At 44.6% G+C, this 15,765-nt stretch overlaps 1 protein-coding gene across 1 annotated transcript in view; it reads left to right on the top strand.

Annotated features, from left to right (window-relative positions):
• Positions 1 to 15,765, top strand: part of SMC1B (structural maintenance of chromosomes 1B) — a 941,781-nt gene that overhangs the window by 29,395 nt on the left and 896,621 nt on the right. The window contains 1 exon segment of the mRNA XM_029600056.1: positions 12,744 to 12,932. Coding sequence (XP_029455916.1) covers positions 12,744 to 12,932 — 189 coding nt within the window.

Below are 15,765 nucleotides of genomic sequence, written 5' to 3'. Positions count from 1 at the left end.
CTCATTTCTCCGGAAACCAACATCTCCAACACTACTCTTCCCACCAACCTACCTACCACACAAGTTCGAGACTTAGGAGTGATAATAGACAACCGGCTAAACTTCAAGGCCCATATCAACAAAACAACCAAAGACTGCTTCTATAAACTCCAGGTTCTGAAGAGGATAAGACCTCTTTTCCATGCCCAAGACTTCAGAACGATCATCCAAGCAGTCATTTTTGCAAAATTAGACTACTGCAATTCCCTATTGCTAGGTCTGCCCTCTTCCTACTCCAAACCACTACAGATGGTTCAAAATTCAGCAGCTCGATTACTAACAGGCGCAAGAAAGAGAGACCACATATCCCCCATTCTGAAAGAGTTACATTGGCTACCCGTCCACTTCCGTATCATGTACAAAGCCATTTGTGTCATCTTCAAAACTATTCATCAACGCATCTCCCTCGATCTACAAATCCCCCTCCAAGTATACAACTCGACAAGACCTACCAGAAATGTCTACCGAGGCGCCCTCAAAGTTCCCCCTGCGAAAATGACCAAACACATCACTCTAAGAGATCGTGCCACCTCCACTGCTGGCCCTTCTCTGTGGAATTCCATTCCCACAGATCTCAGACTGGAACCTTGCCTCTTAACTTTCAGGAAAGGCCTTAAGACTTGGTTATTCAAGCAAGCTTTCCCAGACACAATCTAATATCACGTCATAGATACAAACCAAGGACTTCAAATATTCAGCCATTAATCATACCATTTTTACATAGCATTTAATTTATTTGTATACCGTTCAACCGTTTATTCTTTCCTATCTCTTCCTTCTTATCCAAGTTCTGCTACCCTTGTTATTTGTAACTGCTCCTTCGATCACCACAGTTCTAGTTGATGTATTTAATGCACTCCCGTTTCATGTAAACCAGCAAGATATGTGCTCATGATTGCCGGTATATAAAAACCTTAAATAAATAAATAAATAAAATAAAATGGGATTGGTGTGCCACCATCCATACAATGGGATACCACTGCATGAGTACTGGTCAGCGTGCTTTTACAGCGAAGGGCTCTATTCTCCAGTTGCCTTCTACTGTATGCGTGTGTTTGTTTCTCTCGTGGCGATCACAACAGGTTGTGTGCCGTAGCCACATGACTGACCTAGGACTATGTTTCTGGTCGAACCCTAAGGGGAGTAAACCCCTGGAGAGTAGTGTCGGGCGTGTTCTCCTTCCTCAGAAAAGGAATGTCTTTCGACCCTTTCCGTGTCACAAATTCTCTTTGAGGGGAAGGCCCTGGGGCTCCGTCTCTGGCAGGTTTATCTCTGAATCAATGCATCTCTCTTGTAGGCCAGGGCTGGCAGATGGCAGTGGCAACCATCTGACTGTTTTTGCAGGCACCCTTTGTTGATTACTGTGGTAGCCTTTCCCATCCGAGGGTGGCTGTCAGTGGCAGCTTGGTCACTTCTGATCCTCAGTGATCACTGATTGTGTCTCAACTATCAAATGGAGAGTTGACAGATTCTTTGGGATTGTGAGGCCCTGATTAAGAACATAAGAACATAAGAAAATGCCATACTGGGTCAGACCAAGGGTCCATCAAGCCCAGCATCCTGTTTCCAACAGTGGCCAATTCAGGCCATAAGAACCTGGCAAGTACCCAAAAACTAAGTCTATTCCATGTTACCATTGCTAATGGTAGTGGCTATTCTGTAAGTGAACTTAATAGCAGGTAATGGACTTCTCCTCCAAGAACTTATCCAATCCTTTTTTAAACACAGCTATACTAACTGCACTAACTACATCCTCTGGCAACAAATTCCAGAGTTTAATTGTGCGTTGAGTAAAAAAGAACTTTCTCCGATTAGTTTTAAATGTGCCCCATGCTAACTTCATGGAGTGCCCCCTAGTCTTTCTACTATCCGAAAGAGTAAATAACCGATTCACATCTACCCGTTCTAGACCTCTAATGATTTTAAACACCTCTATCATATCCCCCCTCAGTCGTCTCTTCTCCAAGCTGAAAAGTCCTAACCTCTTTAGACTTTCCTCATAGGGGAGTTGTTCCATTCCCCTTATTTTGATAGCCCTTCTCTGTACCTTCTCCATCACAATTATATCTTTTTTGAGATGCGGCGACCAGAATTGTACACAGTATTCAAGGTGCGGTCTCACCATGGAGCGATACAGAGGCATTATGACATTTTCCGTTTTATTCACCATTCCCTTTCTAATAATTCCCAACATTCTGTTTGCTTTCCTGTCCCTTCAGGAAGGGGGAATTCAACTGTGTTCCAGGGCAACTCTTATGGGTTCCCCTCTGGTTGCCTGGTTGTCCACCCTTGCAAGGGGTGTCTCTGGTTCTCCATTTTCCGGAGAAGGCATGTCACTGCTTATAACTGGTGGCTGCCCTCTGTTGCTTGTGGGATTTGAAACCCGGTCGAGTGGTAGTGCTCTTCTTAGGTCGTCCTAAGGCACAGCAGGTCTATTTCACGAAGGACTCTTTCCAGAGTAGCTCCCGGTGAAGATTAGGGGTTTCTCACGTCTAGGAGTCACCTTTGCTCCCTGCTGAGCTCAATGTGTATTGTGTGATAAGGACTATTGCCAGTCATTCTCGCCTGCGGGACCCTACCTTAGTGAGGGGGGTTCTAATCCATCTACTTGGCGAGTATACCTTTCAACCTATCATCATATCCATTGCTGAGGGATTTTGGGGGCAAGGGACCTTGGAAAAGTGGTGTTGCACTTGGTTGCAGTGGCTTGCAAGCTATACTTCCCTTTCCGCAGACAGGGTTATCCCTAAAATAGGGGAGTCCTGGTTCATGCAACAATTGTTCCATTTACAGAACCATGTGCTTCCTTGGGGGAAGTATATGCTATCATGGCTGAGGTATTAATACCTAAGCTATGTTCAGAGTAATCTGTTCCGAGATCGCCCTTGCCCTGTCCTGGGACCCTTAGAGTTTCCAGGCAGGTGAAGAAATTCTGTTTGACAGGGTTTTGCACTTGCGCACATCGTATTTCCGTCTCTTAGTGGAGTGTTTTGTGGATTTCTTATTTCTTCCCTGTGGAATTTGCTGTTTCAGCTGTTCCAAACAGGCTGAGGGCTCTTATCTCGGGTAACTCCTTTCTGGAATTGGCAGTGAGATATTCGCTTGGGGTTGAGTTATACAAACTAGCAACTTGTGCTTACCCTGGCAGTCCAGCGGTCTGCCGTCTTGTGTTCTTCGCTCCTTCTGACTTCCAGTTCGAATTTCAGGGGTACGGGGGCAAGCTAAAGCATTCGTGGTATATCTCAGTGTATACTTGCAGGAAAAGACACCACTTTTCCCCTATATTTTCGCCAAACTCTGGCTAATACTACCTTTAGCTTTTCTGACTTCATTAGATTGCCCAAATTGTCTTCCTACTCCCCCAAATTATCCTGTAAACAGGATGGATAATCCTGCCCTTGACAGGGTGAGTATTGCTGAGCTTCAGGCCTAACACATCTCCCTGCTTGGGGGTTTGAGCTAGCTAACCCATTCAGGGATTGCCTTTCATCCCCTGAAACTCTTGATGCTCTCCTGCTGGTCAGCTATGTCTGGTGCTTTGGCACATCATGTCTGTCACAGATCCTGTCATTGTTGCTGATTATATTCTTCCAAGGGTTGCTTGGGTTTTCTACCCATTATTCCTATTGGTCAAACATGGGCATACTTCTGCAGAGACATTCTGTCCTTCAGATGTCAGTGGACTGTAGTTTCTTTCTGGGGAGTTCTCGAGCCCAGTTGATGTTTTGGTTGTCTTGTAACACCGATGAAAACTGTGTGGTCTTCGTGCAAGAGTCCTCTTGTTTTCATCTCTAGACTTTTTCCTGTATCCAGGGGTTTCTAGACCTACTGTCATTGTTTCATGATCCGAAACCCTGTTGGTAATGTGTTCTGTAATGTGGAGTATGTTTTTTGCTGACACTTGCATCACTCCTCTGCTTGAGGCGCCTCGGCTAAGCTTCTGAGTTTTGTGACTTCCTTTTCTATGGTTTTCTCTTTGTAGAACCCAACTGTTGCAGATCTTAGTATCATCCGTAAATAAACAAACGTTACCTTCTATCCCTTCTGCAGAACCGGTCCCAATACTGATCTCTGTGGCACTCCACTTAACACAGCTCTCTCTTCAGAGTAGTTCCATTTATCATTACACGCTGTCTCCTATCAGTCAACCAGTTTGTAATCCACTCCACCACCTTGGTGTTCACTCCGAAGCTTCTCATTTTGTTCACAAGTCACCTGTGTGGAACTGTATCAAAAGCTTCGCTGAAAACCAAATAGAAGTCATTGAGCGCTCTTTCTCTATCAATTCTCTAGTCACTCAATCAAAAAAATCAATCAGATCTGTCTACGATCCTGCTTGTCCTCAGAGAATGCAGAGTTGCTTACCTGTAACAGGTATTCTCCAAGGGCAGCTGGATGTTAGTTCTTACAGAACCTGCCTGCCTCTGCTGGTAGTTGGTTTCTCCATGCATTAGCTATGTTGTGGACTCAGTAGGGAATGTTGAAAGCTCTAGATTCTTTGAGATCAAACTTCTGTGCCGGGCTCCATCTGATGATGTCACCCATTTGTGAGTAATAACATCTTGCTGTCCTCGGAGAATACCTGTTACAGGTAAGCAACTCTTCTTTACTGTTTGAGCGCTGAAAGTTGGTGCTATTTTGGTATGGGAGGTTTACTATTTATGTAATTTCTGTTCAGAGTATTTATCTTTCTCTTGTGTCATTCTTAACAAAATTAATACTGGGCCTTTATTTTGTTATTTCCGTCATGGATTGTAATGAGCGGTGTGTCACATGTGAGCTTTATCAGTCAGGTGTGTCATGATGGGAAAAAGGTTGAGAATGACTGTCGTAAATGGTGTTTTCAGTAGGTAGATAGGAGGAATTTAAACATACCTGACAACCTCCCTGGAGTAGATAGGAGTAATTAAACATGCCTGACAACCTCCGTGGAGAGTCGACTACCTAGATGTATGTTAATATTAACTTTGATATAGGCTCTTGATGTAATGCCTGTGTGGGAACTCTCACAGATGCTCAGTAGAGCTTTACTAGCTTGGGAGAGAAATCACTCTGATGCCACTGGATGATATCACCCACAGATCATGTCTAATTCATCCTGCTATCTATGGAAATCATAGTTTACGGTAAGCAAGTTTGCTTTTTTTAGTTTTGGTCACTTCAGCACACAGTCCATGAGCTCCATGCTCTAGTGACCTATCCACTTACACTTATCGTGATAGGATAGGTTCACAGAACCATCCTAGGTTTCTGCCAAAGGTGGTGGTGGAATTTCATCTTAACCATCATCCTTCCAGCATTCTTTCCCAAGCCACATGTTCACCAAGGTGAAGAAGCACTGCACGGTTTGGACTGTAAAAGAGACTTCTCCTATCTGGAGTAGACTGAAGCCTATATCTGTCCACCTAGATTTTTGTTTCTTTTGACACGACCAGATGGGATTGTTGTAGCCAAACAGACTATCCAGTTAGCTTGCATTTGGCATCTCTTTCTGTTATGCCCATGTGAGCTTGAATCTGGGTTATGTTGAGGCTCATTCTGTCTGAGCCTTCACAGTGTTGGTGGCTCATCTAAGATTGGTCTTCCTGGAGATCTGCAAAGCTGCGATGTGGAGTTCTCTTCACATATTCACATCTATCAGTTGTTTGGCAGAGATTCCCGACATGAAGAAACCAATTCTACTCCCTCCTAGGGCTACTTGTTTTTGTTCTAGGCAGCACCTTATAAGAACTTTAAAAAAAGAAAACAGTCCTGTTGTCAGCAAAAACAGCAGTTGTGCCCACTGGCACTGTTTTTGGCTTTTCCTTTTCATTTGGGGCAGTCTAGAGATTTCCCACTTGCGAGGATTGCCATTTTTTTTTTTGATTTAATCATTTTTATTGATAGGACATGCAGACATCCAATAACAAAGCCAATGCCAAAACAAGTACGCAAACTGCGTGTTCCGTCAATACATTTTGTAAACCCAACAATCCCCAGAACAAAATCCCATACAGCCCACCCCCCTCCCCCACCCCTGCTGACAGGCAGAGCATATACAGAAAAGCAGATCAATAGTCAAAAAACAAAAAAAAACAACCCCTGATGGAAAGCGCATCTTAAGTGTAGGAGCAAAGTCCATTAAGATCAAAACCAGATAGTCATTGTTGAGATGCTAGCCACATCCGATAAGGAGACCAGATTTTAGAGAAGGCCGGAAAATGGTCCCAATGGATGGCCGTTAGTCGCGCCATTTGATATGTATGGTGCACCCTGTTCTGTATCATGGCCAGGGTGGGTAAGTTAGTGTCTTTCCAATGTTGTGCCAATTCCAGTCTAGTTGCAATAAAAATTTGTTGGAGAAAACGTTGTATGTCTTTATTATAAGTATCCAAGGGCAGAGTCAACAATACATGCCATGGTTCTACGTTAACATCCAGATGGAGAATAGTAGAGGCCCAAGTCAGAACTGACAACCAATAAGTTTGTACCTTCGGGCATTGCCACCACATGTGATAATATGTACCCACAGCCCCGCATGCCCGCCAGCACTTATCCGAGGCAGTCGGCATAAACCTATGTATCTGACTGGGAGAGTAATGCCATCTGTATAATAGCTTGTAACAGTTCTCTTGAATGTTAGCGGAAATCGAACATTTGAAGGCGGAAAGAAAAATCAAATCCCAGTCCTGGTCCGAAAATTGATGGTCAAAATCCTGCATCCAGAGGTGTAGCTGTCGGAATAGAACTGGTTTTGGGTTAGCTAGCAAAACATATATCTTAGATATAATACCTTTAACATATTGAGCATGAAGACATATAGTTTCAAATAACGTTGTAGTTAAGCGGAGAGCTCCACAGCGGAGCTGTCGCTTAAGAGCATGGTACACACTAGCATATAGTAAAAAGTCAACCTGCTCTAAATGGTATTGAGACCCCAAATCCGCACTAGAAAGAATGGTGGTCGCCCTAACAATATCTTTAATACGTGCAATACCCGCCCGTTGCCATTGCGAGACCAGCCCACCCCCATCAGGGGCCGGTAGAAGAGCATTGCTAAATATATGAGTCAACGGCGTGTATCGCCCAGCGCCTATTAATAATAGGCGCCAGCGGTGCCACACCTGCAAAGTGGTCTCCAGGGCAAAAGGCACGTACATGACCCCCGGCCAGGTGCTCCTGGGCTGCCAAGGGAGAGCGGAAAGGGGGAGATGGCCAAGACAGGATTGCTCAAATAAGGCCCATTGCGGTGGCATAGCAGACTTGTGCATGATTACGAGGGCTCTGAGTTGGGCGGCCCCGTAGTATTTTGCGAGATTCGGCACTCCGAGGCCCCCCTGCACCTTAGGTATGTACAGAGTCGACCGTCCTACCCTGGGTGGCCGTCGCCGCCAAATGAACCCAAAAATGAGTTTCTGCCATTTCTTTATGAGCGCCGAAGGGAGAAAAATGGGGATGGTCGTAAAAAAGTATAATAACCTTGGTAGAATGTTCATCTTAACGATGGCGATACGGCCTAACCAGGAGAAGGTTCCCTTTTGCCAACCCTCCATGTCTCTCTGTAGGGATTGAATTAGGGGGGTATAATTAAGGGCTAACAATTGACTGGCTCTAGGCCCGATATGGACTCCTAAGGAGTTCAGAGCCGTCGCCGTCCACTTAAACTGGAAATGTGTCGCAATTTCAACTGCCTCAACCTCAGGTAAATTAATATTGAGGATCTCAGATTTATCATAGTTCACCCGCAGTCCCGACACTTCACTAAAAGAGATCAGCTCTGACATCACCCCCTGCAAGGAGGACTTCGGCTCGGTTAGCGTGAACATCACGTCGTCAGCAAATAATGAAATCTTGAAGTGGTGGCGACCATGAACTACCCCTTGAACCCCTATGGCATGTCGGACCCTCGATGCGAACGGCTCTAAAAAAAGGGCAAATAATAAAGGAGAGAGTGGACACTCTTGACGCGTTCCCCTCCCTATGGCAAAGGCCTCCCCGTAGCTGCCATTTACCTTTACCCTAGCAAAAGGTTGGTCATAGAGTTTCTCAATCCATTGGACAAAGTAAGCCCCGAACCTCATTTTTTTAAGTGTGGCAAACAAAAATGGCCAATGAACTAGATCAAACGCCTTTTCGGCATCGAGGGATAAAAGGACGGACGGGATACCCTAGTGCTGAACATATTCTACTAAGTCCACAATCCGACGCATGTTGTCGGCCGCGAGGCGTCCCGGGACAAAGCCAACTTGGTCTGGATGAACCAGTTCGGGCAAGATAAGGTTCAACCGGGCGGCCATGATTCTGGCCAAAATTTTTAAATCTAAATTAATTAAGGAAATCGGCCTATAGGAGCTGCATAATTCCGGATCGCGACCCGGCTTTGCAAGCACCGATATCCCAGCCGTATTAGCCTGTTTGTCTAACCGACCCCCTTCCCGTAGTGAATTAAACATGGCAACCAGGGGCTCCGCCAAAGTCTCCCGGAATGTAGTATAGTAAGCTGTGGAGAATCCATCCAACCCCGGGGCCTTTCCTTTTTTCAACATTTTAATAGCGGCCAATACCTCTGATAAGGCAATAGGTTTGTCCAGCACACAAGCCTGTACTGGGGTAAGCTGGGGCAAGGCGACCTCGGCCAAATAGGCTTGGATACTGGACATCTCCACCGCCCCCCCCGGAGAGTATAAAGTAGCATAAAAGTCTGTGAAGGCGGTGCGAATGTCTGCGGACGCTGTAACAAGCTGCCCCATGGGGGTTTTCACTTTAGCGATTAGTGTTTGTGCTCTCGCCGCCTTCAGTTTGCGTGCTAAATATCGGCCGGCTTTGTTACTGCCTTCATAATACTGTTGCTTAAGGAGGTTTAGAGAATGACTAATAGCTGCGTCATCAATGGCCCTCAAGGCATCCTTTACTTTAAGCAATTTACCATAAACTACCGAAGATAGGGAAGACTGATGCTGGCGCGTCAGCATCTCCAACTCCGCTGTGAGGAGCCGGCGGGATTTTTCCCGCTCCCTATTGCAATGAGCCGCCCTGGCTATAAGAAGACCCCTCACCACCGCCTTGGAGCACTCCCAAACCGTGGTAACAGCCTGATCCCCAATCATGTTAGAAGCAAAATAGGCGGTAATCTGTGCAGTGAGATCAGTCACGAACGCCTTATCGGCCAAAAGACTTTCATTAAGTCTCCAGGCCCTATACCCGGTATCGGAGTCCTGAAAATGGAGCTCCAGCCAAATAGGGGCATGGTCCGACCAAGTAATACTGTCAATTCCAACACAACCCACCGCATTTTGTAAGTTAACATGCAAAAACAGATAGTCGATACGGGTATATGTGTTGTGAGGCTTAGAGAAAAAAGTATAGGAGCGTGATCTGGGATGGCGCTGACGCCAAATGTCCGTGAGACTCCAGTGCTCCAAAAACGTGGCCCACTCCCGTCTCATGCCTCTAGGGGCCACACTACCATGTGTGGAGTCTAACTGTGGATCCCTTATAGCATTAAAATCACCCCCCAAGATCAGGTCCCCCAGTAGATGGCGTTGTAGGACATTATGAATGGTTCTCAAAAAACCCCCCTGATCTATGTTGGGGAAATATACATTAAGAAAAGTAAAAACCTTAGTACCAATCCGGACATGGAGTAGTATATAACGCCCGTTCTCATCACTCAATTTAAACAGGACCTCATGTATCAGGGAATTTGCTATAAGGATACCCACCCCCGCATAGCGAGATCCCTTCGTGCTCGCTGCCCAATGGGCACTCTGAAACTGAGGGTTCAGCAACAAGTGCTCATGTTTCTTCCTGACATGGGTCTCCTGGACGTAAGCGATCAAAGCCTTCTGCGTTTGTAATTCCTTGTTAAACATTAGTCGCTTCTGGGGCGAATTCAAGCCTTTAACATTTAAAGAAATTAAACGGGAACCCATTTTAAAATAAGGTAACATAGCTCCCACTGCCCAACAGAGCGGAGTACTGCCCTCCCATGGAGATGATCGTAAGATACAAAGGCCCTCTCAACAGCAAAAAAAAAGGGACTCCACTGCACCTCTTTCCACCTGAGTAGATTCATATCTCTGCCTGTCAGCTTACAAAGTGGAAAGCCAGTCCCTGCCTGAATAGTGGGACTAGCCATCTGGGGGTCACTCCTCCCACGGAGACAAGTTGAGACCTTCCCCCCCCCCCCAGGCCATAACATAGCTAGTAAATATTATGCATATGGTAAGCAGGTTTACAGCAGTACACACAAAACAAGTAACTAATGCTAGTAAACCTGAAAACGCTTAAAACAGTAAAAACAATGAAAACAACCATCTAAGATAGGTAACCACAAGCGCACTGTCCACCCTGTGTCTGGCACCAAAGCTTCCCGGTAATGGTGCATAGAGAGCCATAGCTCTGAAATTCCTCTCGCCGTGCAAGCGAACCAAAAATATGCAGCGGGATTCACAGTCTCATCCCTGGTCGCTAGTAGGCTGCACAGAAACATCAGACTGCCTCTTCAACCGTTTGCCTCCTTTCGCTGCACGCTGCCATCTGGGATGCGTGTCCATCTTTGATGTTGTGGCCACCATTTTAGGCGCCTGGAAGGAGGCAGGTAGCTGAGCCTGTCGAAAAGCCTCCACAGCCTCTTCTATGGTTTGAATCTTATAGGTAGCCCCCTTAAGCTGAAACTGAAGGCCAAAAGGGAATGTCCACCGGTACCTGATGGAGCATTCTCGTAAGTTGGCAGTCACTTTCCGGAGAGCGAACCGTTTAGAAAGTGTAGAGGGCGCTAAGTCCTGATATACTGCCACTTTATGGTTTTGCCAGATGATCTCCTTCAGTTTCCTAGCGGACTCCAGTACCCGCTCCTTTTGTTTGAAGCTGTGGAAACAAAGAACAATGTCCCGGGCTCCTGTGTCTCTTCGCGGCCCTAATGCTCGGTGCGCTCTATCCAGCGTGATGTCAGCCTCCGTGATCGCCTCAACATTCTGAGCAGAGTCGTGCTGGCTTAATAAAAAGGCACAAATTTGCTTCGCAGTCTCCGCTGCATCAGAAAAGGCTTCAGTGTCAGGAACCCCTCTAATGCGTAAGCTACTCCGCCGATTTCGATTTTCCAAGTCTTCGACTTTATCAGAGAGCTAACACTTCCTTGCGAAGGGTACCTTGTTGAGAGTGTAAATGATTAATAGAATCCCCGTGCTGCTCGACACGCAGATCTACCTCATCAACCCGGTGGCCTAGCGCGCCAAAATCTTCCCGGAGCTCAGTCATGGCCGCCATGAGATCAGTTTTCTGCTGGCGAAGGTCCGCTCTCAGTTCGATAAACCACCCCCTTAATTCATCCCTCGTAGGGAAATTAAATCGAGCCTCGTCTCCTACCGAACTCGCGGCAGGGAGCTCCGTCGGGCTGTCCTCCGGGGGGGTGACGGGTTCCGACACAGCGGCGGCCATTTCCAGCTCCTGCGCTTCAGGCAGCTTGCTAAAAGCAAATTGTTTTAAATCCGTTGTCCGGCGCTTGGAAGCCATAAAAGTCGCTGGATCGTACTGCTCCGCACTTACACAGCCAATTATGCGAAAATTTGGGTGGAATATACGAAATTAGACGGTGTTTAGGCCTGCGGGGAGCGGAGCTCTGCCCTCAAACGTCCACTCTCATCGGCTCCCTAGAGCGCCCCCCGAGGATTGCCATTTTGCTTGTCTTTGAGAGCTGCTTTATTGTAATATGTTCTCTGTGGACAGCAGGATGACAGTGCTTGCAAAACCCCCTCCGTTTCTCTTTAAGGTGGCTTCTCAGAGGTCCTTATTCAGTTACAGTCTGGATAGCAAAGTTAGGTGGATAAATTTATCTAGCTAACTTTGGAGATATATTCAGTAGAACAACTACACTATTGAATATACCTGGCTATCTTAAATTTAGCCGGATAACTTTGTCCTGCAAACTTTAGGACAGCTCTGTGGCATGACTAGACTTAGTTGGATAAATTATTCAGTTAACTCTGAATATCAGAGTTAGCTGGATAATTTATTAGATTAATGTAACTCCACCCCTGAATTTATCCATTTAAATTTTAGCTGGATAATAAGGTAACTGGCAAACATTTAGCCGGATAAGTCCCAAAATTAATTTAGCTGGATAACTAGTGAGTTATCAGGCTGAATGCCTCTGAATCTGGACCTATCAGTATTTTTGCTAAGAAATAAGATCAAAGAGGCCCTTGGGTGGACTTGTCATAATGGCAAGCTGGGCATGCCCAGTGTGGCATAGTCAGACTTCTGGAATCTTTGATATAAAAGTTCTTGGCTGGACTCCATCGAATATTGTTACCCACTTGTAAGGACTGATAACCTGCTCTTTAAGGAGTACACCTGTAAGATACTCTGCTTTCTGCATGCATCTCTTCTCTCCTATAATAAAATCAATTTATTTGAGTGATACAGATGAGTTATGTATCTTTAGATATTGACATTTTTGTGTAATATACCAATTTTATGTACTTTGCACATCGCCTCAGCTCCTTGTGTGGATAGCCATTGATGCACATATTGGTAAATAGTATGCTTCAGTGATGCTTTTCTTGCAAAGCATCAAATAAAATCATCAGATTAGTCTGAAAGTGAATAATGGTGTTTTCTTATTTTGGAAAAAAAAATGGTTATTCAGTAGAAACAGAATATAGTACAATATCCTGCATTTCTGCATTATGACAGTTTTTTATAAAATTATCCTTTATTTTTAGGAAAGTCGAATATAATGGATGCCCTTAGTTTTGTAATGGGTGAAAAGACAGCCAACCTAAGAGTGAAAAGTGTTCGAGAACTTATTCATGGTGCTAGTATTGGAAAACCAATTTCTTCTACTGCTAGTGTATGCATGGTTTACAGTGAAGAAAATGGAGAGGAAAAGTCCTTTTCCAGAATTGTTGTTGGTAAGTTAAAGCCTCCCTTACAAATATTTTCTCTGGTTTAGGCCAGTTCTAGTAATGGTTATTAAACAACACTTTTTTTTTCCCCCCTCTTGCTTCTATTGGCTTCCAGCTCAATAAGAACTCTGCAGGGGCTAATTGGGGCTATAAAAACAACTGTCACTCACAACTACCTGGTGTTACCCCATTTTTAATAATTTTCCCCCCTCCTGTCTAGCTAGAACTGTCACAGAGAGAGTCCTTAGCCAGTGACCACAGATTGCGGCGACTTACAGAACTTAGTACACATGCTTATTAAGTGTTGGTGTTTTGTGATGGCTGGAGCTACATCTCCCCTAGGATCTGCATATACTGTCTTTACAGGATCCCTAGCCCTTACTGACCCAAGGAGCAGAACCCAGATCAGTGGGCCATTTGCTGCTCCCAATTAAACAAATTTTAAATAAATGGCTGGTATAACTTTTAAAATGTACAATTTTGTAATTTAACTGATGAACCTTGGGGAATAAACCGAATCATTTGTGTATTAAAAACTTTTAAATGTCAGCTAACTTGAACATTGTATTAGAAATACATAGATTTATAATGTAGACATATTTATTTATTTTTGTTTTTATATACCGGTGTTCGATTTACATATCACATCAGTTTACAAATAATTTTTTTGACAGGTACAGTAAATGATAGCGAAATGTCATAGGAGGTTATAGTAGCAACATGGGTAAAAAACAGTGCCAAAAAGATAGCATAAATAATAATAGTATAGCAGTGCCAAAAGATAGTATAAATAATAATGGTTTAGCAAAAAGGAATATATTGCATAAGTAGTGGTAAATATTAGAGTAATAGGGTAACAATAATTATCATTAGGTATATTTTGTATCAGAGTCGGTAACAGGGATGGGTAGCATAGTTAGCTAGATAGCATAAATATTAATATAATGATAGCAATTAACATTAGAGTAACATGGTGTGGTGGTGGGGAGCGGGGGTTGCTCTGAGTGCATGGTTAGGGTTTGGTTTCGGGTTGGTTCGTGTGTGATGTTGGAAAGGCTTTGCGGAATAACCATGTTTTAAGATTTTTCTTGAAAGATTGGGTGGATGGATCTGTTCTTAGTTCTGTGGGGAGTTTGTTCCTTAGGATGGGGCCGGCATAGGAAAATGTTCGTTCCCTTGTTGATATCCATTGAGTGGCTTTAGGGGGCGGTATTTGTAGGAGGCCAGAGTTTGAGAAGCAAAGATTCCGTGTGGGAGTATGGAGGAGAAGGGGGGTGGGCAGCCAGTTGGTTTGGTTGTTGTGGATGATTTTGTGGATGATGGTTAGAGTTTTGTACTGTACTCGCTGAGGGATTGGAAGCCAGTGTAGGTCTTTGAGGATGGATGTGATGTCTGATTTTTTGCTGTTTGTGAGTGCTCTGGCCGCAGCGTTTTGGAGTAGTTGAAAGGGTTTGAGGGTGGAGGCTGGAAGGCCTAGTAGCAGGGCATTGCAGTAGTCAAGTTTAGAGAAGAGCCTGTAGAACTGTTTGGAAGTCTTGAGGGTATAGCAGTGGCTTGAGCTTTCTTAGGATTTGGAGTTTGTAAAATCCATCTTTTAGTAGGTGGTTGTTGTGTTTCTTGAAGTTCAGTTGGTTGTCGAGAAAGATGCCAAGGTTTTTGACTGTAGAGATTGTTTGGTTTGTAGGTTTGTAGGATGTTGTGTGGGGGTGATGGGGGAGGTTTGCTGGATATGTATAAGATTTCAATTTTTGCGTGATTGAGAGTAAGGGATAGTTGTGATGATAGGTGTTTTATTGATGAGAGGTGTGCATTCCATCGCTCTAGGGTGTGTTCGATGGAGTCTTTGATTGGGAGCAAGATTTGTATATCATCGGCGTGTACGTAATGCAATAGGCCTGCTTCCTTGAGGAGTTTGCATAGTGGGGTCATATAGATGTTGAATAGAGTAGAGGATAGGGCAGAGCCTTGTGGAACTCCGTGGGGTAGGGGGATTGGCTTGGATTTGATTGGCTTGGATTTGTTGTTGTTGAATTTGACCTTGTATGACCTGATGGATAGGTAGGATTTAAACCAGCTGGGTATTTGTAGGATGGGTATTTCATCAAATCACTAGCAGTGACTGCTGTTTACGGAGTAAAACATCATTCATGCTTTTCCTTGCATGGACAACTGCCTAACAGTCAATCCAAGCAAGGAGCTCGATCTTCTCCACGACTCACTATAAATCTACTACCTGGAATTGCTGTTTACTACCAAAAATCCCATATACTTCACCCATAAGCATGTGAGAGACCTCGGGGTTCTTCTAGATAATCGACTAAACCTAAAGAAAATGGTAAACACCACATCTAAAGACTGCTTTTTTAGACTCCAGGTTCTAAAACGACTCAAACCACTACTATTTTTTCAAGACTTCAGGACAGTCCTCCAAGCGCTGCTATTTGCCAAGATAGACTACTGCAGTGCCCTTCTCCTTGGCCTCCCCAAATCTACCACCAAACCACTGCAGATGATACAAAATGCCGCAGCAAGATTACTGACCAACACTAGCAGTGGCGATCACATTTCCCCCATACTCAGAAATCTACATTGGTTACCAGTGTATTTTAGAATCCTTTACAAATCAATCACCTTAATACACAAATCCATCCATCATCAACTCCAACTCGACCTTGAAATCCCCTTTAAACTACACTCCTCCAACAGACCAATTAGAGACATCCACAAAGGTACTCTGAATTTCCCCCCAACCAAGGCCACGCGCCTTTCCTCAACCAAAGACCGTGCTTTTTCAATAGCAGGTCCATCTATATGGAATAACATCCCTTCAAGTCTCAGA

The sequence above is a fragment of the Rhinatrema bivittatum genome, chromosome 4, assembly GCF_901001135.1.
Source record: "Rhinatrema bivittatum chromosome 4, aRhiBiv1.1, whole genome shotgun sequence".
Taxonomy (NCBI): Eukaryota; Metazoa; Chordata; class Amphibia; order Gymnophiona; family Rhinatrematidae; genus Rhinatrema; species Rhinatrema bivittatum.
The sequence above is the reverse complement of the archived record's forward strand: the minus strand, read 5'-3'. Positions and strand labels throughout refer to the sequence as shown.